The sequence below is a fragment of the Myotis myotis genome, unplaced genomic scaffold, assembly GCF_014108235.1.
Source record: "Myotis myotis isolate mMyoMyo1 unplaced genomic scaffold, mMyoMyo1.p scaffold_m19_p_7, whole genome shotgun sequence".
In the NCBI taxonomy this organism is placed as follows: Eukaryota; Metazoa; Chordata; class Mammalia; order Chiroptera; family Vespertilionidae; genus Myotis; species Myotis myotis.
Window position 1 is genome coordinate 62,428,966 of NW_023416379.1, and position 27,402 is coordinate 62,456,367.

Sequence of the window (27,402 nt, forward strand, 5' to 3'; positions counted from 1 at the left end):
ACAATATGCTCTTCGTTAAAACATAATACAAGATCCTACTATTTAACAAGTCACTAACCCAAAAACAGAATAATAACTTCACTTAAAAAACCTTATCTATTATTACAATGACCATAAAATCAATAATGGAAATCAATTAAAAAGCCTATGCTCTAATATATAGACTAAGACAAAACAGGAAGTATATTAATATTAAATTTATATGGGTATGCTACTAACAACTTAAAAATTAAAAATTTTAATGTTTCTATATACTATAGCCATTTTATTTTTAAAAAGGAAAAAGTAATATCTAATCTATCGGATATACCAACAGAACATGCTATTATTTAATTAATCCTATTGTTTGAATAAAACAGACACAAATTCTTGTATAGGTATATGCTACAAATATAAAGAGTATCCAGAACTATTTGGACCATAAAATTATAGGTATGCATGAATAGTATATATCTATTATGTCACTTAAATATTATGGTAGAAATTCTAGAATTAAGATAGTATCTTTTTTTTTTTTTTTTTTTTTTTAATATATTTTATTGAGTTTTTACAGAGAGGAAAGGAGAGAGATAGAAAGTTAGAAACATCGATGAGAGAGAAACATCGACCAGCTGCCTCCTGCACACTCCCCACTGGGGATGTGCCCACAACCCAGGTACATGCCCTTGACCGGAATCGAACCTGGGACCTTCCAGTCCGCAGGCCGACGCTCTATCCACTGAGCCAAACCGGTTTCGGCAAGATAGTATCTTGTAAGAGAAAAAAATGATCTCAAATTACATCTAAAGAAAATTATCATTTTAACCATGCCATTCTAACAGTATTCTATAATTTTATACTTCTCAAGCAATTACAATTACTCTTGTGGTTAAAGTTTCCATCAATATTAAATTAAACTCTAAGGAAAAAATTGTTCAATTATTTTAAAATATTTGTAGGTTTACCTACATATAAATATATGTGTACACACACACACACACACACACACACGTATAAGACATGGCTATTGCTATACAGTAGTTTACAGAGTAAATCCAGGCTGCTGGTAGTAGCTCAATTTAGTCATACCCAAAGTAGAAAACTATTATGCCCTATATATTCTGGAAGTTAATAATTTTGAATCCAGTCACATGTTTTTAGTGCTATAAATGTGGAAAGGTTTAGAGGACAGATCACAACATTGAACCTAATCTATTATGTACATTAAGTATATTAATGGTAATGTAAAACAATCTACAAATTATAATAATGATTCTACAGAAATAAGCATTCTAAAGTAAACGGCTAATGTCATAGTCCTATGTGCCCACTGTGAATGTGGCAATGGGGCAAGGCCTATCCTGTTAGGAGTTGGTTCTATCCTGTTAGGAGCCACATGAAATAAAAGAAGCTCCAGGAGGTCAGAAAATGGGGGAGAGGTAGAGCACAGAGAGTTCCTAGATGGGGAGGTTAAGACAAGAGCTAAAAGGCCAGTAATGGCATCCTAAAAGATAGTCCTCCTTCCTCCTCCGAATTATCACCAGCCACCCCACCTCATCTTCTCCCCTTTACCACCGACTCAATGAGAATGATAAAATTAGCATAAGGCAACTGTTTTCTCTCCCAGGAAGAAGGCTTTTTCTCCTACCTAGAGAAGATCATGTAACAAAGCACACAATGATCACCAGCAATAAACATCTACCGCACATCAGACTGCATCAGCTCCAACGACAAAACGAATAAAATAGTCCCTGCACTTGAGAAGACTACACTCTAGCAGGGAGGGGGAAAGAAAGGTACACAAATATCTCCAATAAAGTATTACAGGAGGTTAAGAATGTATACCACTCCTCCAGGAAGGAGTAATCAACAGTAAATTCCAGTGCATGGAGGAGAAGAGGAGAGGGATCTGGTATCTGTGAAAACTTTCATAAAGGAGGTGACCTCAATCAGAGTCTTGGAAATAACTATTTGCTAAGCAAAGGGCTATGGAGAGTAGCATTCCAGGCAAAAAGAGCACTGTGAACAACAACATAGAGCACCTAGCGAAGCCTAGTTTCTGGGGCGGCTTGATAAACACTGTGGAGGGGAAGGATGAACAAGAAAGAGAAAAAATACACAAGAATAAGTATATGGCAAAAGAGTATGAGGGGGCAACTGCTGGTTAACATAAGATAAGACTAGCAAAGTAGACAGGGAAACGAAAACATCAACCTTTAAATGCCATCTACATTAAGCTCTAGCCTGAAGGGAAGTCTGCAAATATGGAACATAAAATCAATTTAGACGTTTAAGACAGCATTTTTAACAAAACAAAAAACAGAAAATTTCAGAATGCACACGTTTCATTTGACCAACTCTGTTTCATTTATGAATACACATACTTGCTGACATGTAAAATCTATTTCTTATAAATACACACACACACTACACACACCTAATGCAATGTATTTCTATTTAAAAAATAGATTTTTTTAAAAATCTTTAAAAGCCATTGCTATCATCAAAGACATGTTCCCCACTAGAGTTAAATCATTCCCTCTTCTATGCTTGTACTGTATCAGCAAATAGTACTAACTACAAGACTTGGCCATCACTTTATGTACTTAATTCCTTAATATTTAAAAGTGGATGATCTCCACACCATGAATTACCTAGGCAAAAGACTGCTTCTCTTGTGGCTCTTTTAACCACATGGTTATAATTATACTTTACAATTTATTAAGACCCCAATCAGAAAGTAGGGGGTAATTAAGATTAAAAGCAATTATGGAGAATTTGTTATATCTCAAAAAGTGCTTGTGAAAAGAAGCTTCAACTTTAAGTTTATACAATTATCAGGTCCACAGTTTTCATGGCTTTACAATTTACATTTTAAGTGTTTTTATTGGTTCAATGTGTGTACCTGATTAATACTCATAAGGCACAATTGAAAGCATGTAAAATATTTAAAATGTGAAAAGGCATAGATACCATAAATGAAATTTCTTCTATGCTTGAACTGAACTGTTGTCACCTATGGATATAACAGAATATATCTAAAATAACATAATATACGTAACTAGCATGTGTACTTTTCATTCCATTTTGGCCTTCTGATTTACTCTTCTTATAAATATGTTAAACAAAAATGAAAATAGACTTTTAAGGACAATGAAAGGCTCACTAAATTTCTGTCACCCCAAAATATGCTACTTTAGCATATTAATTATTTTGAGTTAAAGAAACTTGAGAAATAGCAGGTGCAAAATGGGCAGTCGGACCCTCCTTTTTATTCCTGAAAACAGGACATAAAAATCCCATGTGAAAGGTGCCCTCTCTATACCAGAAGGAGGGGAACAGAGGCCAAGAGAAATCTATACAAACAAACCTTGTCATAGTAACCCTTACCTTCCTAAGCACTTCACTGCCCCTAACCCAAATCCCTTTGTCCTATCACATCTTCACAAATTGTTTCTTTGTCTAAAAGTGAGAAAAGCTTTCCACTCTGGGCACTTCTTCAGTTCTTCTTGTGAAGGCTGCCCTGTGCATGTGAAAATTTAATAAAAATTGTATGTTTTTCTACTGTAAATCTGTCTTATGTCAGTTTAATTCTTAGGCCCAAATTGATAAAGGAAAATTTTTCCTCCCCTCCAAGTTTAAATAAAAATAAATTGAGCTTATTATTTTGACTCTTTCATTTTCTTAAATATGTACTGCATTGTAAGTACAAATAAGTGCTTGTTAATAAGAGAGAAAACTTAGGAACACTTTGCCTTTGCTTCCCTGAGGATATCTGTAACTGGCCGCCTCTATCGTGCCACATTATATATTATGCATTTAGGTTCCAGGTTGTTTACAGTAACAGAATAGTTTTCTCTGTGAAAAGACTCATGAGGGATCCACCTTGTTTTCCTAAGGTTCCCAGAAGGATGGCAGTCATATGGCATTAGTTAACCATGTATCAGCAGAATATAAATTATTCATGAACATTCGCAGAGCAAAAGTAAACAGAAATGGCATCAACAAAATTTAGTCAGAAGACTTTTAACAGGAATATTAAATTAAACTGAAAATTGTAAAGATCTCCCACAAAAAGAGACCTGACAGTCCCCAAAATACTGAAAGAGACCCAAGTCACCTTTTCCCCAAACTCCCATTTTGTAACACTGTCTGCTCTGTGTCAAAGCATAAAAGGAAATAGATATCATGTTTACAAAATTAAAGTATGCTTTACTGTTTTGAAAAACTATCATTAGAACAAAAACAGTAATAGATTGCTATGTTTCAGATTTAAGTATCTTTACTTATTAGAAATACATTTACTCCAATCTCATGTTAATAAATTTAATAAAAAGCCTAAAAGAATTGTCTAGGAGCTAAAGCAATAAGCAAAATTTTATAATATAATGCCATTCACTTTTCATATTTTTGCTTTGTGACATGTTGCATATATCACATATATAACAACTTTAGTATTATGTATAAAGAAGAATGTTATATTTTATCATGCTTTTTTCCCCTTTAAAAAATGATAATGAAAGGCTCACTGAATTTCTGTGTGATTTTATCTTAAGGCACCAATTTTTCCCAAGGGTACTTCTGATTTAATCAGATTAACACACCAGAAAACAAAGATTCACTTACCAGAAAACTGATTTCCCCTATTACACTGTGCTAGGAATATCTACTTCATTGATAAGGGAGACGCTTAGATAAAAAGAAACCAAATTTTGAAATCTTTCTGAGAAACTCACCTTGCCTTTTTGGTTCAAGGGTTCAATGGTTAAGCTGTCAGGGCCGATATCCACAATGTTGCCCATCTGAAATCCATCTGTAGGGTGTGGCGCCCAAACGGGCTTTCCGTCCTCCATTTCTGAAGGGAGCTATCCACTGTGCCCTGTTTCAAAGGAACAAATAAAGCAACATGAATAACTTCGAAAATAAAAAATAAATACCATATCTTTTATAAAAATTAACATGTAAACTACAATTCATAGAAACGCATGTCTATCCCTCCCACAGGTAATCCACAGCCCCTCCCACCTTGCTGCACACACTGCCTCCCCCTCCCCCATCCACCTTTAGATAAGGACCAAGCAGAGACTGCTCTACCCTCAGGTACCACCTGCTTGGCTACCTCCGCCCTTCAGTTGTGATTGCAATAGAGTACTCTACTTTTACCAGAACAGAAACAGAGAACAGAGGCCTCAGGTTTTACCTGTTGGCCCACTGAGATTTATAAAAGCACCCCTTTCACCACCTACAGAATCCTGACTGCACAAAAAATTAAACAGTCATCCTAGGGAATAAATGCCACTGTGCTAAGTCAGCTAAGTGTTGAACTGTAAGTTGGTTTAGATTTGAAGGGGTAAATTTGAGAGATTACTTCCTCTGGAAACTTCCCCTGACAATCTGAGACTACAGAGATGCCTCGCACAAGTGTCGCCTATACACATCTTCACAAACCACTCAGCATACTGTTTCTGTTGGTTTCTTATTTTTTTACTGAGGTAGAACTTATGTACAGTAAAATGTACAAATCCTAAGTATACAAAAATTGATGAGTTTTGACAAATGGACATATCGACCTAACAAACATCCACTCAATATACAGAACATTTCCATCACCCCAGAAGCATTCCCTCATGCTTCCTTCTGGTCAATCCCTACTCCCCACAGACATCTGCTGGTTTGGTTTCTATCATCATAGATTAGTGTGTTTTTTTTCCTTAACCTTTATGTAAATGAAATCGGATATTTGCTTTTGTGTTTTGCTTCTTTCATTCAAAAGAATGTTTCTAATATTAACCATGTTGGTGTGTAGACTAGCCCACTGGACGACTATACCACAATTGTTTACCTACTGTTATGTTGATGAACATTTGGATTGTTTCCAGTTTTTGCCTATTGTGAATTCTGATCAATTTTTCAAGTGTTCCTATAAAGCTTCTTTCACAGTTGGCATTCTCAGAACTAATATTTATAATTCTGTCTTTTGAGAGAGTCTGAAAGGGTCCAGTATATCTATCTATCTATCTATCTAGCTAGATAGATAGATAGATAGATAGATAAAAACCCTAATATGCAAATAGACCAAACAGCGGAACAATGGGAACAACCGAACAACCGGTCACTATGACGTGCACTGACAAACAGGGGGTGCACACAGAACATGGCGGGCATCGGCCACAACGGGATGGTGGAGCAGGTGAGTGGGGTTGCCAGACCAACGCGGGGCACCGGTCACTGTAATGGGCGAGCCTCTAGTGGTTACTGAAAATTCTTTGCTCCTGTGCACCATGGTTCCGCCTGGCACTCGCACCTGCTGCCAACCCTGACCACCTCTCAGGGCTTCTCCACCTCCCCCTGCTCCTGAGGGGCGATTGGGGTCCGCGGCAAGTGCAGGTGCCCGGCAGAACCATGCACCCACTGCTGGCGCCACCGCTCACACCCACTGCCGGTGCTGGCCCCACTCACACCCGCAGCCAGCACCGGAGCTGCCACTTGCACCCACTGCAGGCACAGTCCCAATCACTCTACGCCATCAGCATCAGCGGGTGTGAGCGGGCGTTGCTGGCCCTGATCACCCCCGGAGGCTTCTCTACCTTCCCCTGCTCCTGAGGGGTGATCCGGGCAGCAGCCTCCACTTGCACCTGCTGTTGGCGCCAGCCCCAATCGCTCCACACCTTCAGCAGGTGCGAGTGGACTGATGCCATTAGCATGTGGGAGCAGCAGAGGCAGGAGCGGGGCTGCAGGCAGAGAGGCGATGGAGGAGTGGGGGGCCACAGCGGGATTTAATTTAAATGAGCTTGGACTCTATGAGACAATCTATATATATAAAAGCCTAAGTGACCATTATGACCGAATGACTGGAACAAACAGAAGGACCAGTCAACAGGTCACTATGATGCACACTGACCACCAGGGGGCAGATTCTCAACACAGGATCCCTGGTGCTCAGTGCACTCCCACAGCAGGAGCGCCGCTCAGCCAGAAGCTGGGCTCAGGGCTGGTGAGTACAGCTGTGTTGAGGGTAGCCTCTCCCGCCTCCGTGGCAGTGATACCATGCAGCAGCAGCAGGCGCAGGAGGACTGGGATGAGCGGCAGCGGAGCTGTGCCTGGCCCTGGCTGGGGCTCCTCTCCGGCCACCTGCCACTTCAGCACTGTTACATCCCTTGGGAAGATGTCAGACTGCCAGGTTTCAGCCCGATCCCCACAGGCCAAGCTGCAGGGATCAGGCCGAAACCCAGCAGTTTGACGTCCCCCGTGGGATCCCAGATTGCAAGAGGGCACAGGCCGGGCTGAGGGGCCCCATCGGTGCACGATTCTGTGCACTGGGCCTCTAGTGTGTAATAATGAATCAGCTACTGAGTGATCCCAGATGCTCTGGTTTTAGAATCTCAATGGGAATTTTTTAGTACTTATCTATACTTAAAGAAGAGTTCATGAGTGTGCCATAAGTCTCCTCTTATGTGGCATTTTTAAATCTGGGATTTCCCATGTTGATACTCTCAGTTCTAGTCTCCCATGAAAGTCAAGGGTATTTGATATATAGTTCAATCAAAAAGCTGTTCATTATTGGAATGTTTGCAATATGCTCGTTGCTTAATGTCTTCATGCCATGGCTACATGCTGGGATTTGCTTTTCCCATGCAGCAAATGTTATTAGGTTTAAGTGTAATTCTGAGTTAAAAAAAATTAAATGAGGATTATCTATAGGAATGAATCATTAACACTATTTCAGACTTATTTTACGACACGTACACACTTTCCCGGATAATCAGATCTAGTCCCATGGCTTTAAATATCATCTATATGTGAGGGATGCCCAAATTTTTTTCTCCAACACAGAATACTGCTGAGTTCCCAGATGTTTACTTGTCTACTGGACACCTCCCCATGGATATAACTAACAGAGGTAACATTGTTATTATTACATTACTATTCTGTTCACCACCTCCCCCTGTTCTTTCTTATATCAGTAAAGACACCAAAGACACCCAGTTCAAATGAAACCTGGAGTCACCCTCAAGTCTTCCATCTCCTTCCAAATCTACCTCCCCCAATCATGTCAGTTTTACCTACAATAGGTATCTTAAATCCACCCACTTCTCTTTATCTCCTCTGCCATCCTAGTCAAAACCAAGACAGTCCTTTACCAGGACTTCTCTAATGACCTTAGCTGCCTACTCCTATTCTTGCCAATCTGCACAGATGACCAGAAATCCTACTGAACAGTAAATCTGATCATGTCAGTCGTGTAACATCAGGGGAGTCCTCTTGTTAGGGGCAAGAATAGAACGTTGGGGACTAGCTATGGTTATGGGGGATATTAATCATGCTCTGTAAACCATGCTTGTCTTGTGTTAGCTAAAGAAAGGACATTCTGACCTAACTGGGAGTTGTATGTCCCAGGACCTGGGAGTCAACCTTGAAATGGAGTCCATTTTCATGGAAATATTAACAACCTTGTTGCCCAAATAATGGAGTCCCACCCCAGCCTCCTACTTCCCCATACCTGAAACCCCTACTTCCCCATATCTATAATCCATACTCCACCCGTCCCTGTTCGTGTAATCTTTGTCCTACCCTATATAAGCAGCTGGTTTATGGGGAGCTGCAGAGCAGATTTTTGTGGATGACCTACTGCTCTCCCATACTGCCGGCAGTATTGGAATAAATGCTCATATATGATTCAACCCTGTCTCTGCTTAATTGGCTCAAGTAGTGACAGGCAGCACAGACCCATTGATTGTCCAGTTATACTCTCAATGTCCCCAAGGCCCAGCACAGAGCAGACAACTCAGTATTCACTGAGTGCATAAATAAACTGTCCACAGCTTGGGAAGAGTAAAAGGAGATGGCAGACTAGAAAGAGTTGAAAGATCTTAAAACCTAGGCTTGAGCCAGGCCACGGTGGCTCAGTGGTTGAGTGTCGACCTATGAACCAGGAGGTCACGGTTCCATATCCAGTCAAGGCACATGCCCAGGCTGTGGGCTCAATCCTAAGTAGGGAGCATGCAGGAGGCAGCTGATCAATGATGCTCTCTCATCATTGATATTTCTATCTCTCTCTCCCTCCCCCTTCCTCTCTAAAATCAATAAAATTATATTTTTTTAAAAAAACCTAGACTTGAAACTAAGTTCCACCATCTGACTAGCTCTTAAGCAAGTTACTTAATCTCTCTGATCTTTATCTTTATCCTTACCCATATGTGATAGTATCACTTACCTTATAGAATTGCTATAAGGATTAAGTGACATAAAATTGAGATCACTATTTTAATGACACCCAATAGATGGTAGTCACACTTCTTTCCCTTATTTGAAGCCACCAGTAAAGTTCAAGAAAATGGTCTTGTGATAGTTTGAAATTCAAAGGGAAATTACAGAATAGTCATGAGGAGTCATTTAGGAATAATGAAGTATGGGGGGTGGAAATAAGAGCAAGCAAAGCCCCCAAAGTGGAGAAAGAATGACAAATTCCCCTGAACTATTCAAATTGCTTCCCCACTCTGAACCATCTGCTGCAACTTCCCAGTAAAGATAACAGATTTAAAGACACACATCTAATATTCTTCTTCAAGCCTTTAATCTACAGTAAAGGAATTCCTTTAAAAGACATCAGTCCACAAAGATGGGGAGAACCAAAGAGGAGACAACAACAACATTTTGGAAGTTGGAAAGCACATGGTTGAGAGAAGAGACAACTGACAGCAAACCCAAGAGAGGTGACTCCCCAGTAGTGGCAAGAGGAAAAACAACCCAAATTATACCCCTGAACCTCAAAAGACATAAGAACTACAGTACAAAGATCCTTGTAGAACCAAGGGTGCAAAGAGAGAATCTAACATAAGGAAGACTAGGTGAAAGCTGTTTGAGAAAGAGCTTTCCTAACACCAACACACACACACTCGCCATTGCTGGGCAAATGACTCTGGGTCCCACACCCCCCCCAAGAGATGCCTAGAGGTTATTCTCTGGAGAAAATAGAGGGTCTCTGGCATGAGAAACACTAAAAACCACTAAGGCATGCATGTAAAAATTGCAAGGTGCTGACAAAAACTTTATCCTTGACCAACTTTAGTTAGTCTCCTCTGAACCGAATTGACTGGGTCTCAACTAGGCCTTCCATGCCTGCCCTGTCCTTGCTGGGTCTGAATAAGCCAGTGTAGAGAAATCCATCTAGTCTTGCTAGCTGATCAAGTTCTTCATCCCCTGCCTTTGACTTGTATTCAGCAAGAATGCTCTACGCTTGCTGTTTCCTCCTAATTATTTTGTATCCACTGGCCTATTGGCTATAAATCCCCCAGCTGTCTTTGCTGTATTTGAATTTGAGCATGTTCTCTTTCCTATATTGTAATAACCCCGTTACAGATTGAATTTATGTGTCTGCTACAGATTGAACTGTAACCCCCCTGAAATTCATATGTTGAAGCCCTAACCCCCAATGTGACTGTATTTGGAGATAGGACTTTAAGGAGGTAACTGAGTTTAAATATCATAAAGGTGAGATCCTAATCCAATAGGATTTGTAGCCCTATAAAAAGAGGAAGATCTCTCTCTCCCCCCTTCACCCCTTCCTCCACCCCGCCCCCAAACACACACACTGAGGAAAGGCCATGTGAGCTTACAGCAAGGTGGTGGCCATCTAAAGCCAGACAGCCTCACCAGAACCCAACCATGCTGGCACCATGATCTCGAACTTCCAGCCCCCAGAACTATGAGTAAATAAATTTCTGTTTAAGCCACCCAATGTTTGGTATTTTTGTTACAGCAGACCAATACACTCCTTTTGCAACAGTCCTGAATAAAGTCTTTCTTGTCATTTTAACAAGAGTCAGACTAATTTTCCTTTAACACCATAATAACAAAATACTCATTATAAGGTATAGAAAATAAAGCTGAGGCCATTTTTTTTCAGGGGGAAAAAAAAAAAAAAAAACAAGAAAAAAAGAGAAAACGTGGGCAAGAGGGAAAGAAAAAGTAGAAGAAAAAGATATGAAAATCAGACAAGTAACAAGATTCAGCATCAAAATACCAGAAAGAGCAGACATTCTTCCCCCTCTTTTTAAAAGGCGAAAAAGCGGGGAGGGGGAGAATGCTTTAAAATAGCCCCCAAAAATTCACCTGCACTGAAAGGCATTATTTTCTAGAGTCTAGTCAAAATACCCGATAAGTCCTCAACACAATAACTGGAAAAAAGACGGTTTCAAATTTCAGAACACCAGAAATAAAGGGAAGATGCTACACATTTCCTTAGAAATGGAAGAGAGAAAAAGAGGACAAAAACACAGGTCACATCCAAAGGATCATGAATCAAAATGGCTTCAGCAACACTGAAAGCAGGAAGTCAACCTGATGCCTTTTAAATACTGAAGGGAAATGATTTCCAACTTAGAACTCTATACTTAGGCAAACTACCAGTCCAAACTGGAGCAGTCTGACCCCACAGCCAGCCACATTGAATGCTGCCACCAAAGACAGTTACTGCCCTGGGACCAGGTGAATCTGGCCTAGATTCTTATCTGAGCTTATCTTATTCTACCCTTCACACTTTCGATAATCATGTTTCCATATAAAGAGTATTTAAAAAGATATTGTAAAGGGAATTTTTAAAAGACAGTCTCAATTCCCAGTACTTAAAACACATGAAAGGCTGACTACATATGCATTGCAGAAATACAAAGTAAAAAAAAAGAATTGTAAGAATCACTAGAACCTTGAAATTCCTTAAGTTATTCAGGAAAAGAGAGGGAGTGCTCTATAATACCCTATGACCAAAGGAAAAGTATCATTTTTAGTACTTATTTGACAACGGACATTTTTACAGTAGGCCCAAAAGTAATCATTAAGTAATATATAAAAGGCAATCTGTAGCCTTTCAGAGGTACTATGCTAACCTTTCATTTATTCTTTTTTAAACATATTTTTTAAATATATTTCTTTATTGATTTCAGAGAGGAAGGGAGAGGGAAAGAGAGAAACATCAATGATGAGAAAGAATCGGCTGTCTCCTGCATGCCTCCCGCTGGGGACTAAGCCCGCAACCTGGGCATGTGCCCTTGGCCAGAACTGAACCTGGGACCCCCCAGTCCACAGGCCGAGGCTCTATCCACTGTGCCAAACTGGCCAGGGCACCTTTCATTTATTCTTGTTAAAAGGTGAGAAGCATTATCCCCAAGAGGCTCTCTACGAAGCAAACATACTGAAGGCTGGAGTGACAAATACTAGTATATAAACATCATTATTCTTTTTTCTCTGCAACTCCAGTGACAATTCCAATAATGACCGTGTGCTATGAGTAGGAAGAGCAGATCCATATCACAAAATAAGAGCCACCGCCTGTTATGTCACCATTACCTTCAAAGATTATCCTTTAAAAATTATACCTGTGATAATTATAATGTCTTATATTTTATTAGCTAGGGTATTAAAAATTGAGTACTAGCTAAAAGCAATTTAGAGTTGGTCTGAAGAGCTGGAATAAGATACCAAAAAGGATAGAAAAAAAGCATTAAAGAGTTAAGACAAATGCTTAAGACTGCCTTCCACGGTCATTCATTATGCTGGCTTATTTATTTAGCCATCTACTCTGTACCACATATTGCTAGGTGCTAGGGATATAATGACGGGCAAATAGAGACATGGTCTGGTCTCATGGAGCTTTATAATAGGAAAACACGCACTTGGAATAGAGCAGTAAACAGATTGGCAAAAATCCCTGCCCTCCAGGATCTTAAAATCTAGGTGGGGGTAAGGGAGTGATGCAGATGTATCAAATTTGCCTTCTAAAAAGACTACTCTTTCATCTGGCCAGGCCTTAGCCCTGCTGATCAAAAGAATGTTATGTGCACCCTTGGCACACAAGCTTTAAACTGGCAACTTCTCTCATCTGTATCAGTGTGTCCTAAGGCTATTAGCTTCCCTGGTGGCCAGACACTGTGAGAGAACTGGACCACATAACAGTTGGCTGTTGCTGATGTTGTGTGTACCTAGTACAATCTTTCACTGAGCATTTCAATCCAAAAAAAAATTATTTGTGCACCAAAATTCTCAAAAATATCTCAGCAGGATTCCCTTTAGTCACTAAGTTACCTTTTAAAATGCCTTCCTAGAAAATATTTTCAAGTTAATCTCGTTCAGCTAGTTTACAAAGTATGGGAATTATTGAATTTATATAATACTGTATTATGCATTCATTAAATATTAGTATTGGCCCTGGCAGGGCAGCTCAGTTGGTTAGAGCGTTGCCCAAAATTCCAAAGTTATGGGTTTGATCTCTGGTCTGGGCACATACAAGAATCAACCAATGAATGATAAAGAAGTGGAACAACAGCCCTAGCTGGCTTGGCTCAGTGGATAGAGCGTCGGCCTGCGGACTGAAGGGTCCCGGGTTCAATTCCCGCCAAGGGCACATGCCTGGGTTGCGGGCTTGATACCCAGTGAGGGGTATGCAGGAGGCAGCCAATCAATAATTCTCTCTCATCACTGATGTTTCTATCTCTCTCTCTCCTTCTCCCTTCCTCTCTGAAATCAATTAAGAAATATTTTTTAAAAAAAAAAAAGAAGTGGAACAACAAACCAATGTTTCTTTCTCCTTTCCTCTCTCTCTCTAAAATCAATTTTTAAAAAACCATTAGTATTAAACTTTATTGTGAATATCTTGGTTATATCAGCAATGAATATTCATTAACAATGGGGAGACAACACCTATCACTAAGTCCAGAGTCACAACAAAGAAATAAAATAAGAAAACTTCTCAAGTTAACAAAATCTAAAAACTACCTCAACTTAATAAATAATTTTGATATCCACTCATTTAGTTTTCAATGAATATTAACTAAACACCTACTATGTGCCAGCCTGTTTTAGCTTTAGCTATTGATGAGTAAATACAGAATTCTAATGTTTTTCTTTCTAAGAAATCAAAAGAGAAAAATGTCGCCTGGCCAGGGTTGCTCAATGGTTGAGTGTCGACCCATAAACCAGGAGGTCGCTGGTTCAATTCCCAGTCGGGGCACACGCACAGTTGCGGGCTCGATCCCCAGTAGAGGGCTTGTGGGAGGCAGTCCATCAATGTTTCTCTTTCAACGATGTTTCTCTCTATCCCTCTCCCTTTCCCTCTATCCCTCTCTCTAAAATCAATAAAAACATTTTTTAAAAATATCTAGGCCAGCTATGACACTCTTTCTGATTTTAATAGTTATTGGTCCAGTTGCTCACAGCCATGGTCCTGATGACTGACCATTTTTTACAAAAGTTACAGTATTGTACTTTCAAATATAACCTTAGAAAGCCAAATGTATTGATTGAAGTTTTAAGCTAGGTCCATTACTCAATTCTTAGAAACAGCCTTGGGACACTTAAATGGTATAGTGAAGATTAACTTACTAACAAAAAAGAGGGTAAAAATAAAAGCATGTTTTATTATAAGTTTATGATATAGTTATTAAATATTAAAAATATTTTATACAATGATTTGAAAAGTGATACTCTCAGGAAAAAACTCCAAATATGTACAATATGAATTGTGAGAACTGGTTATATGATCTTATTACATTTTCAGAGAAGAAATCATAAACTATATTTCAGATATAAATTCCTCCATAAACTATTACTACAAAACAGATATGAATTTAGACATAATTAAAATAATTTATGTAGACAATGTATACTAATATAACCTGGCCAACAAAATGTAGACCATTTAGAGAAAGCCCTCTATTCTTCAGAATCTAAACATACCAGTTTACTTCAGAAGCTCAAAATTTTTCTTACAGATGTTAAAAAAAAATTACCAGAATATAATAGCAAGATTTTACCCGGGTCATTTAAATTTTCCATACACTGTGACCAATTTTATTTATTATATCCAGAACTTAACTAGTTTTGTAATTACTACTAGATTTAAAAGTTATTCCTTAAATTTTCTGGTCTTTTACAAAAGGAATTTGTAAAGACTATAAATTTTAATTCACTTTCCCCACCAACAAACAATATTGGTCTCCCCATAAGTGGTTAATGAAAAGAAACCAAGTTGTTCTTCAAATCAAAGGGCCTTTTCTCCAGAGGATCCCACCTGTGTAAAATAGCCCACTCCGCTCAAATTGCAACACCCTGCAGCATAAATTGAAGCTTTGGGCTAATGGTATGCAGATTTTTCAGAGATTAAAAGATGTACAAAACCACAATCTAGATGGTACACTATAATTAATCAAGGTGATAAGATGTCTGAACAATCCTTAATCTTTTAAACACATCTGTGACATCTATGGCATTTTAACTCTCCTAAAATGTCCCAAAACAGAAGTTAAAGATTTTCATCTACAATCAGCAGGGTCATTTTACAGAGGTGACCTCAAAGGCCTATCCAATTCAGGCAACATAGTTCTTCTGAGAGAGAACTTGTTAAACTTGGCAGGAGGCGGGGGGGGGGGGGGGGGGGGGGGTGTCTAATGATCAGGAGACATAAACTCTGAGAAACATACAGATTAAAAGAAAAGGCTAGAGCCCTGTGTGGTTTAGCTCAGTGGATAGAGCGTGGTCCTAAGGACCAAAGGTCCCGGGTTCGATTCAGGTCAAGGGCACATACTTTGGTTGCAGGCTCCAACCTGGCCAGGGCCCTGGTCAGGGCACTTGCAAGGTAACCAAATCGATGTGTTTCTCTCACATCTATGTTTCTCTCTATTTTTCCTTGTCTCTTCCACTCTCTCTAAAAAAGCAATGGAAAAATATCCTCGGATGAGGATTAACAAAAAAATAAAGATTAAAAAGAAAAAGAAAGGGTAGACGGTACTGTTCCATTGTAATCTCTGACATTCTTTAATTAATAAACAAATAAAATCTAGAATATTCTATTAAGTTCTCATGTAATTCATAACACTAACTTTTTTCAACTCTACTAACTTGGGTTGTGTGTGCATATATGTTCATGCATATATCACACAAAAACAGGAACTGAAGGTGAACTGGATATTCTTCTCACAGATGGTGGCATAAAGTTCAATTCAGCTCATCAAAGACACCCAAAGGGCAATCTCAGGAGGGAGGCATCCCTTGGACAAAAAGACCTGGCTGTATAATATTATGCTGTCCTAACCTATTTTTTAATGACATAAGAAATAAACTTAGTTTCAAAGTAAAGGCTTTATGAAAACCCTCTTACTACTACTTTTATAAACATTAAAGTGTTTATTTCTTGCTGGTAAAGTCTTAATTTGATTTTAAAAATTTAATGGCTCAATAACAAATAAGTACAAACTACAACTTCTTAGCTTAAGTGGTCTGTACTAAAAGGCAGACATGATGGTAAGTGTAGTTAATTTTGTCTTCCAGTTACTATTGCATTTAAATGGCTGGCTAAGAGTCAGAGAGACAACCAAAAGGACTGAAGCTTTTCATTGGAATTTTTCACTTTATTGATTCAATTATAAAATATCATTATATTGTTGTTTCTTCTTAATTGACAGATCAATAAAAATATGTAACAAGAATGTTCAGACAGTCTACAAAATGAGAAATGTGAACTATCTTCCCAAAATTCTGTATGAAAACACAACTTTACCAAACAGTTGGCAAAGTTTAGGTGAGTTAAATTTTCCTTTTTAGATTTCAGTAAAAAGTAGATTAATAAGCAACTAAATAAATCAAGCACTCTATGGGGAGTTCTCTGAGTAGAAAATCTGCCTGGACTTTTGATTTTTCACAGCAAGACTTGAGACAAACACGATTTATGTGTTATTATGATCCCCTATGAAAAGTGTTATATGACTACAAAGATTTTGACCAAGCACTTAAAAACTTAACCAAATAATTAACTTTTCACAAAAATAATCACTCTAAAATGTAAAATAGGGATTAAATAATCCAAAGCTTCATACATCTTCTCAACTCATAAAGCAGGACATCCAAAAAGAATGCTATTTATAGGATGAAAAGGCTCCAGTTTTCCTAAATAGAGTGAAAACTAAGCAGACTTTTGTTTTGTTTTTTAAGTAGATCTCACAATGAAAACACTCTCCTCTACTGCACTTTGGGCATTTTGCCTGTCTTTATTCCTAACCACCAACACAGCTATGAATGGTTTCCTTTACAACTGTTGCTTTCAACCTATACCAAAATCCAATCTTAAGTTTTTACAGTATCAACTTTATTTATAAAGTCCCTAATTATTAAGGTCAATTGAATCCAAAAACTTTCTCAGAGTAGTCCAAGCACTCATTTACTATTTTTATAATCTCATACATCTTCTGGACTTGATTACACTGTGATTATTCAACAATTAAAATTCTACTCAGCTACATTTTAGTCTCAATTCACAAGAATTACCATCCCAGAATAGAACCCGTTAGAACTACTGAGTAGTCTTCATGAAGAAAGAATTTCTTCACACTCACAGTTTGAGCCTGCTTTTTTTTTTCTTCAGCTCAGGCTTTAATATTAAAGTAGTACTAAGTACATACAATTTTCTCACAATTTCCATTCAAAAATAATAGTATTTCATGAAAATACACTTTATGTTCAATTTTTTTATTAAAGTGATAGAACAGGGTTTTTAAAGCCAAATATACCATTAAAAAGGGCTTATGTAACCAATAACAAGACCCCTCTACCCTCCACTGGACTGCCTCCTATTCCCCCTCCCCCCCTTTGCATGGCTGCTCTCTATGCCTGCTGCCCAGCTGTCTTTCGGGGACAGTCCTTCACTGCTCTCTCGTGGGTATATATCGGAGTCCTTTCATGCCCCAAAATGTCTTTATTCGATCTTTGTACTTGAATGATAGGTTGAATGCACATATACACAAAAACCACAAAAGTGGATGCTAGGTTGAAAGTCATTTTTCTTCAGGATTTTAAAGGTATAACAAGTAATAGTACATCCAGAACTGCCTCTGCCTTTCAGATTCTGATCATTTTATACTCCTCTTTATTTCTCACCTCTCAGCTAGAAGCTTAAAAAATCTGGCCTTCATGGTTGCTCTGAACTTCCATGATGACATGGCCAGGTGTACAGTGTGTGAATTCATTTGGCTAACACTCTGAGAGCACATTCAGTCCAGAGGTACAAATTATATACGTGGGTTGGCAAAAGAGGTTTACAGTTGTGAGTACATGAACTATAGTTTATTCTTGTATTATTTCTTAATTACTGTATTATATATTTGTATTACAACTGTAAACCTACTTTTGCTCACCCTGTACATAGCTGAGGAATGGTCTCATAGTATTTCTATTATTCCTTTTAAAATGTCTTCCTCTGTTTCTTGTTCCTTCTTTCTAAAAGTTTTATAATTTGATGTTGCACTGCTATGAGACTGCTATTATTATTTTCTCCTCTTTTCTATTACCCATTTCTTTACCTGTTTAGTCCATCTTCTTGGAAATGTCCCCACTTGACTTTCTAATCCTTCTACTGACATTTTTTATTTCTATAATCATATTTTTAATTTCCCTCTATTGTCTTTGCTTCTTTCTTGTTGCTTTTTTTCTACTTTGCTTCTGTTCTTGTCTTTCATGGGAAGGCTTCATCTAATTTTCTATTTACATTTAAAAGGCACTAGAAAGCTAACTGGAAGCTCTGTTTAAGTAGGACAAGACTATCACCTGATAAACTTCATCCTAAAGTAACAGGGCAGTACTAAACTCTTTGTGGGAATGTTCCCACCATTAGTGTTTGTTCATCGTCCTCTAGTAAAGTTCCGTTTTCCAGAGAACAAGGTGTCTGGGTCTCTCGCAAGACAGTAAAGGAACTGGAGGCCTAACCTCTTCACACATAGCCTCCAACCAACCCCACTAGCTTTTGCCCTGAGTCTTAAACCTCAGCTTATACAATAACTGAAACCTCCAAACCCTTAGCCTCTGATCTCCTCTTTGCAAGAACTTAAATACAGTCTTCTGCTTAACCAAGTCAGATAATATTCTTCTCTCCAAACTTGCTGAAATCCCGCATCTACTATTGCCTCCTTTTTCTAATCTCTTTGCCCCTGTAGATTTATATATTTTTTAAATTCCTGTACTAACATTTTAATGAAGTACCAGGAAAGAAAGAACAGATAAATATATGCAAATAAGAAACGTTTAACAAGGAAAAATACTTCCATAGAATAACTGACTTAGTTGTTTTCATCATTGCACTGGGAATGTCTAACAAAGCTTATTATCTGACAATTTCACAATATTTGAAATTTTAGTCATTGCTTTTTGAAAAGCCCCACTACTTTATTAACACGGTTATTACTTAAGAAGTATTTCTTTTAATCCTCAGCTGAGGATATGTTTTCACTGATTTTAGAGAGAGAGGAAGAGCTGTAAGGAGAGGGAGAAAGAAGGAAAGAGAGGAGAGAGAAACATTGATTGGTTGCCTCCCAGACACACCCCAACCAGGAATCAGACCCGCAACCTAGGTATGTACCCAGACTGGGAATCAAACCCACAACCTTTTAGTGTACAGAACAATGCTCCAACCAACTGAGCTCCCTGTCCAGGGTTACTTAAGAGTTTTTTTAACTTAATATTTAAAAGTTTGCCATAAAATACATTTCAGGTAAAATGAATTATGTTCTCACTGACTTGTATTCTCACTAACTTTCAATATAAAATTGGAAATGTTTCTATACAGAGAAAAAGGGCACAGTAAAGGAAAAACGTAAGTACCCAAAGCTGGCAGAACCATTACTATTGTTCATCCTTCTTCACTTATTATATCCACCACATGATAGCAATCCTACAAAAGGCCTACAACATTAGTATTTTTACTTTATTTCAATATTCACAAACATATTCTAAATAAAGAGTCTACCGCTGGATAAAAACAGATACAGAAATATCATATAAGCTCTACCATTGTAAATAAGCTTGACAGAAAACACTGTTGTTATTTTTTTTGGAATAATGACCAAAATGCATGTTAGAGATCTTAATCTCTGTAGCACAAATTCTCCTCTTTTAACTGTGTAGAAAATAATTATACAGTCCAACTTAACTTCTAGAAAACAATCTAGTATCTTATTTTGTTAACAAAATATTGATAACCCATATCATCATCCAAGATACCTCATTAATATCAAAAGATTATGTTAATATCAAAATCATTTAAAATGTGCTGGATTGGATCGAGCCGGGAAATAAATCCATCTTAAGCCAAAACTTACAACCAAATAACAGGAGTGACAGGTGTACCAGCTCTTCCAAAGAATATCGGAATTTGACTGTTTTTACAATGTGAACAATCAATGACCCAAGTTGTTGTGCTCATTTCCAAATACAAAAACAAAGGCTGGAAAAAGTGAAGTGACTCATCCATAGCTACAAAACACAGACCACCAGAACAAGGAGAGCCTTTGTCCATCCACTTGCTTTCATTTAAACTGTGCCAACTCTTCTACTCTCTTTTAAAAATCTGTTTGGATCAGAGCCTACTAGTAGAAATATTATGTCACAGGAAAACTCTCATTTTATTATATATTACATAACACCCAATTTTTTTTTTTGTTTCCCTAAAAAGATTCAAATATGCACTACAATATATATTGTTGAAAGACATTTAGAAACAGTTAGAAGTTAGTGTGGCTCAAAAGGAATTTTTCAAAATAGTCAAGACATATGATTCTGCTTTACAAGTATTCAAACAGATCCCTATAAAAGATCAGAGTGGACATAATTTTTTTCATTCTTAAATCCGCTAAAAAATCAGTCTCCTTGATGAGGTACTCCTTCCCAATGGAATAAACTCAAGAGAAAAGGCTTTTAGCAGAATCTTTGTTTTATCACTAAGCCCCAGTTTATTTTTACCACTCAGTATAGCACATTTTATCACATTGTAAGCATATACTATTATAATTTAATTTTATATAATTTACAAATGATAGAATATAATTTCTCAGATACTTAATTGGGCTTCATAGAAATTAAAATGTATCCCAGCATTAACTGGATCATAAGCAGTATATATGTTAAGTTCATTAATTCTTTAAAACATGAAATTTCACCTAGAAAAATCCACAACTCAGCCACAGATCAAAATAAGAAATTTGGCACTCCAAAGTTTTCTAATTGCATCAATTATTTTTCACAATTAAAAATATAGCTATTATGCTACTGCAGAAGAAAAATAAATCTAATAATTAAAAATATCCTCACAGATGTATAATTACATATGTATTTAATTTATAATCACACACACACAAAATACCTGAAATTTATACACCAATAAGCTCCTATAAAATTAATGTGAAGTCTTCAATTTTGTATGCAAAAATATGCAAATTAAAGTGAGAAACCATTTTTGCCTGCAGAATTAGAAAAATTTTTATTGTAATAATGAACATTAAAAATAATAATAATAATAATAATAATGAACACTTAAGAAGTTACAATGGAACATATACCTCTAAGCACTGTAATGAAAAATATAAACTGGTAACTATAGTTTTGAAAAGCAAAATGGCTATATGCATATAACAAGAGTCTTTAAAATATTTAGAATTTTGGATCTAGTATTTGTATTTCTAGGCATCTATAGTTAAGAAAATAATCAGAATTTTACCTATAAAGATATTCTCTGAAGTGGTATTTACAAAAAAAGAGGGAAAATGTGAAGAAAGAGGAGGAGAAAAAGAAGAAAACAAAGAGAAAAAGAAAAAAAAGAAACTTAGAAATAAGCTAAATGTCTAATACAGGGTAATTAAATGACAGTATTGTGTAATTCTGCATTTGATCCAGCATTTGAGATGTCAACAGCCACAGGTCTGATTAAAGAGCTACTCTGAAAACCATGACATAAACTTGTAATTTATAAGGGGGAAATACCCACTTAAAACTGCTATTGTGAGGATTAATGAAATACCATTTATCTCAAAAATTCTAATATGCACTTATTTCACATGCTAACATGTAAATCAACGGTGTAGCTTTACTTATTTGGTTGAGGTTATTTTTCTCTTTCAGAAATGTGTGTGTTATGACCCCTGAGTCAGCTCCAACTCCTGGCCCTGCTATGAATGAGTGATGTCCACAGTGTCCTGTCCTCAACAGCCCTGTTCAGCTCCTGTACACTTAGGCCTGTGGCTTCTTTTATGGAAACAATCCATCTCACATTTGGTCTTCCTCTTTTCCTGCTGCCTTCCATTTTTTCCCCAAATTATCAACATTCTCAAAATTATCAACATTTCCTGTAATATTCCCACAGTAGACAACTTCAGTTTTTGCCATTTTTGCCGCTAGCAGTGTCTTGCATTGTTTCGGGCTTTATTTTCTCAAGGACGTACTTGTGCATCTTTCAGGTGGTCCAAAGTATCCGCACAGCTCTCCTCCCGCACATTTCAAATGAGCCCATCCTTTTCCTATCGGTCTAGTTCACTGTCCCGCTCTCCCATCCATACGCAGTGACTGGGAACACAGGAGTGTAGTGATCTGAGTCTCGGTCTCTAATGACACATCTTTGCTCTTGATGATCTTTCCTAATTCTTCCGCGGCTGCCCTCCTGAGTCTCAATCTTCTCCTGATTTCTTGGCTTCAGTCTCCATCTGCATATAAATTCTTTCATTAATCTCTTCCCAGCCCCACACTCCGCCTTCCCTCTGAGATTCATCAGTCTGTTCCGTGCTTCTGTCTCTGGATCCATTTTGTTCATCAGTTTATATGAGTGAGATCATGCGATACTTGTCTTTCTCTGACGGGCTTATTTCGCTTAGCATAATACTGTCCAGGTCCCTCCCAGAGAATATTTTAATAAATAAATACCTTAAAGTATTTAAAATATGATTCCATATTTCAAAATACAAAATGTAACCTGAGACAAGAGTTTGTATGTTGCTCCTGTATCTGGGAAGGAAGGGCCAGACCTTGGAACCTTTGGACCCTGCTGTTCCCAGGCCTTGCAGGTGTGCTTGAATCTTCACAGGCCTAACCTTGGCCCAGAAGGAAAATTTGAAAAGCTGCTCTGGAACCCTAGCCAGTTTGGCTCAGTGGATAGAGCGTCAGCTTGCGGACTGAAGGGTCCCGGGTTCGATTTCGGCCCAGGGCACATGCCCAGGTTGTGGGCTCGATCCCCTATAGGGGTGTGCAAGAGGCAGCCAATCAATGATTCCCGCTCATCACTGATGTTTCTATCTCTCTCTCCCTCTCCCTTCCTCTCTGAAATCAATAAAAATACATTACAAAAAAATAAAAATAAAATAATAATAAATAAATAAGTTGCTCTGGAAAGCCATTTGGTGTCCTTGATCAAATGCAGCTCTGCTAAGAGGCATTGCTGCCTAAATGAACAGAGATCTTTGAGTTGAACAGCTTGATTTTCATTGAGCATTTCTCTCACGATTTTCCCAATTGCCCTGAAATTTCTATGTATTATGTTTCTCTATGTATGTTCAATTTTTAAATTTAACTACTACTTCTGAGTACTTGCCCACATCTCTGGGATTTGAATGGCGGTTATATCCTACTAGGGGCCCGGTGCACGAAATTTGTGCACTGGGGGGGGGGGGAGTGTCCCTCAGCCCAGCCTGCCCCCTCTCACATACTGGGAGCCCTCAGGCGTTGACCCCCATCACCCTCCGATCGCCTGATCGGTCCCTTGCCCAGGCCTGATGCCTCCGCCAGAGGTGTCAGGCTTGGACAGGGGACCCCCATCTCCCCCTGATCACTGGCTCTGGCCCCCGCCCAGGCCTGAGGCCTCTGGCCCAGGAATCATGCCTGGGCAGGGGACCCCCATCTCCCTCTGATCGCTTGCTCCACCCCCCACCCAAGCCTGACGCCTCTGACCCAGGCTTCAGGCCTGGGCAAGGGGACCATCATATCCCCCCAATCCCCGGCTCTGCCCCCCACCCAGGCCTGATGCCTCGGCCAGAGGAGTTGACCCTCATCACCCTCCGATCACCAATCACCGGATCGGCCCCTTGACCAGGCCTGAGGCCTCCGGCAGAGGTGTCAGGCCTGGGCAGGGGACCCCCAGCTCCCCGCGGTTGCAGGCTCCGCCCCTGCCCAGGCCTAACGCCTCTGGCCTAGGCGTCGGCCCGGGCAGCGGGAACCTGCAGTGGCAGCGGGGGGCGCCGCGATCGTGGGCTCCGCTTTAGGCCCAGGCAAGGGACCCCTAGCTCCTGGGACTGCCAGCTTCGACCGTGCCCAGCTCCCATCGCTGGCTCCACCCCTACTTCCTGCTATCACTGGCCAGGGCGGAAAAGGCACCTGATTCTCCTATCATGGCTGGGGGGCAGGGCAAGGCGGCCCCAGCTCTTAGCTCCCCCCTGGGTTTCCAATCACTGTCAGTGGCAGGGGGCTTCTTCCTGCTTTCCCTTTCGCCTCCCTGCATTGTGCCTACATATGCAAATTAGCCGCCATCTTGTTGGCAGTTAACTGCCAATCTTAGTTGGCAGTTAATTTGCATATAGCCCTGATTAGCCAATGAAAACGGTATCGCCGTACGCCAATTACCATTTTTCTCTTTTATTAGTGTAGATTTTACTGTTTTTTAACTTTACATTTAACTTGTTTCTCTGCTTCCCTTGCCCACTGGGAACCCTCTGACTCCTTAAAGTTTGCTGCTCAGAGGTTCAACGGGCAGGTATCGTGCCACAAGTTCTTTTTGGACCTCTGACAAAGGGAGTGATCAGAGAAGACCATCTCCACCTTGGGATCTGCAGGGTGTTCTGGGTACCTGCTGTCCACAGCCCTCCACTGTTATCAGAATACCTTGCCAGTGCACTAATCTCTTTGGAGATAAAATTCGTTAGCATGTTACTAAATGTTAATTTTCTTTTGCAGAAAAAAACAGTACCATGTCTGAATTAATTAATGATATTTAAAATATTTCATTCCTTAACACTCTCATTTGCTTTGTCCGCAGCCTATTCCAATCCTTTGGCCCCTGACGTATTGGTACTGATTTATTTCTGGTGGTAGCTTGTCCTCAAATGTGTGTAGAAAGCATGTATTTTATGATAAATTTTTATGTAGTGAATGCTCTGTGTGGAATTCAGAGGAAAACCCAGATTCAGTGATTAACAATGCCAAAAATGCAAATAACTAGCCATTGTTCAAGTAACAGTGGTGCTATTTCTCTTTTGTGGCCTTTTAGACTTTTGTTGCCCTGAAATTCCATTTTATTGGGAATACATTTTCTACCTCATTTTTTTTTCCTACTATAAAGAGCTTCTAAATAAAATTCTGTATTTAAAAAAAAAATGAGATGCCACTACAAATCCACTAGAAGGCTAATTTTTTTTTAATCCTCACTCAAGAATATGTTTTTTTATTTTTTATTTTTTTAAGAAAGAAAGGAAGGGAGAGGATGTGTGAGAGAGGAGCGGGGAGAGAAACAGCCATCGGTTGTCTCCCACACACACTTTGATCAAGGATTGACCTTGCAACCTGGATATCGAGCTTGACCAGGAATCAAACCCACAACCTTTTGGTATATAGGATGACACTTCAACCAATGAGCCACTCTGGCCAAAGAGAGGCTAAAACGTCTAAAACTGGCAATACCAAATGTTAGCAAGGAAACAGAACAATTGAAACTCTCATTTATTGCTTCCCATATTACCTGAAATCCTACTCCTAGTTATTTACCCAAGAGAAACATTCATTCAAAGGCATACCTGAATGTTCATAGCAGTTCTGTAATTGCCCCACAGTGGAAACAATTCCAATATCCATCAACAGATGAAAAGATAAATATCTGTACAATGAAAAAACTACTCAGCAATAAATAGGATTGAACTAACAGCCACAACATGGATAAATTTCAAAAGCATTATAACTGGAATACATGAGATAACAGTAATATACAGTTTAAAATTCCATTTATATGAAATGCTAGAACAGGCACAACTAATCTAAAATTACAGAAATCAGATAAGTGGCAGTCAAAGATGAAAAGGGAAAATGTAATTGACTACTGAAGGGAACAAGGGAACTTTTGGGGAAAACAAAATTATTCTAAATCTCAAACTGATCTCCTAACAAAGTGAATTTTATTTTATGTAATTTATCCCTTCAGAAATTTGACTTTGAAAAAAATCAATCATTAGAACTCAACATGAACAGTACAAAAGTTTGATAAAATTCAAAGTCAAAGATACTTATTAATTACAAAGCAAAAAATAGTAACTTTATATATAAGGAGGCAGATACCACCTTAACCAAATAATCAAAACTCTTCTTAATACATCCTACCACTTCTCTGGTATTCCTGCCAAAATATATAATCTAAATCTCATCATGAGGAAATATTAAACAAACCCAAATAGAGAGGCTTGAATTATTAAACAATTTCAAGGTCATGAAACACAAAGGAAGATGAAGAACGGTTCCAGGTGATAGGAGACGAAAGCAACATGACTACAGATGCACTGATCTGGGATTTACTTTTTCATTGAAAGATATATTTGGCACAAATCATGATTTCTGAATAAGGTCTACAGATTTTAAATTACAGTATTGGTAAGTGTGACCTATGGTCATATGGGATAATAATTTTGTTATTAGGAAATACACATGAAAATTGTTTGGAGTAAAGGAGGAGGCGTAAGTATGTAAATTACACTCAAAAGACTCTTAAGTGTCAGCTGTGTTTGTATATAGAAAGAGAAGGAGAAGGAGAAATAAAATGTGGTAAAGGTACTCATCTAGGAATCTGGGTGAAGAGTAGGCAGGAATTTTTATATAGTATTGTCCTTATAACTCTTCTGGAAATCTGAAACTAGAGCAAAGTATAAAAAATATGGACTTAAGTCAAAGACTTTTTTTTTAAATATATTTTATTGATTTTTTACACAGAGGAAGGGAGAGGGATAGAGAGCTAGAAATATCGATGAGAGAGAAACATCGATCAGCTGCCTCCTGCACACTCCCTACTGGGGATGTGCCTGCAACCAAGGTACATGCCCTTGACAGGAATCGAACCCAGGACCCTTGAGTCCGCAGGCCGACGCTCTATCCACTGAGCCAAACCGGTCAGGGCAAAGACATTATTTTTGTATTGCCAGGTATCACAACCAACAATCATGTCCGAAAGCTCACCTGCCACGCCTCTTGCTCCTGCCACGGAGAAGACACCCAGGAAAAAGAAGGTCCGCAAGTCCATGGGTGCCACCAAGCGCAAGGCCTCTGAGCCTCTGGTGCCTGAGCTCATCGCCAAGGCTATGGTCACCTCCACGGAGCCCAGCAGCATGTCACTGGCCATGCTCAAGAAGTGGCCAGAGTAGCCAAGAAATCCAAGAAGGCCACGGGGTCAGCTACCCCCAAGAAGAACGCCAAGAAGACAGCGAAGAAGAAGGCAAAGAAAGCTGGTGGTAGCTGCAGGGACCAAAAAAGTGACCAAGAGTCTGAAAAAGGTGAAAGCAGCCCAAACCCAAGAAGGCGACTAAAAGTCCAGCCAAGGCCAAAGCCCCAAGCCCAAGGCAGCCAAGCTAAAATCTGCCAAGCCCAAGAAGGCTGCCC

General features: G+C 38.8%; 1 protein-coding gene across 15 annotated transcripts in view; it reads right to left on the reverse strand.

Annotated features, from left to right (window-relative positions):
• Nucleotides 1-27,402, reverse strand: part of MYO6 (myosin VI) — a 141,547-nt gene that overhangs the window by 76,205 nt on the left and 37,940 nt on the right. For 12 of the 15 annotated variants that reach the window (XM_036317785.1, XM_036317780.1, XM_036317783.1 and 9 more), the window contains exon 1: nucleotides 4,716-4,832. In XM_036317785.1, coding sequence (XP_036173678.1) covers nucleotides 4,716-4,832 — 117 coding nt within the window. Of the gene's footprint in view, nucleotides 1-2,952; nucleotides 2,996-4,715; nucleotides 4,859-27,402 lie in introns of those variants that run through there. The other 3 variants (XR_004968894.1, XM_036317775.1, XM_036317787.1) reach the window with 2 other exon arrangements.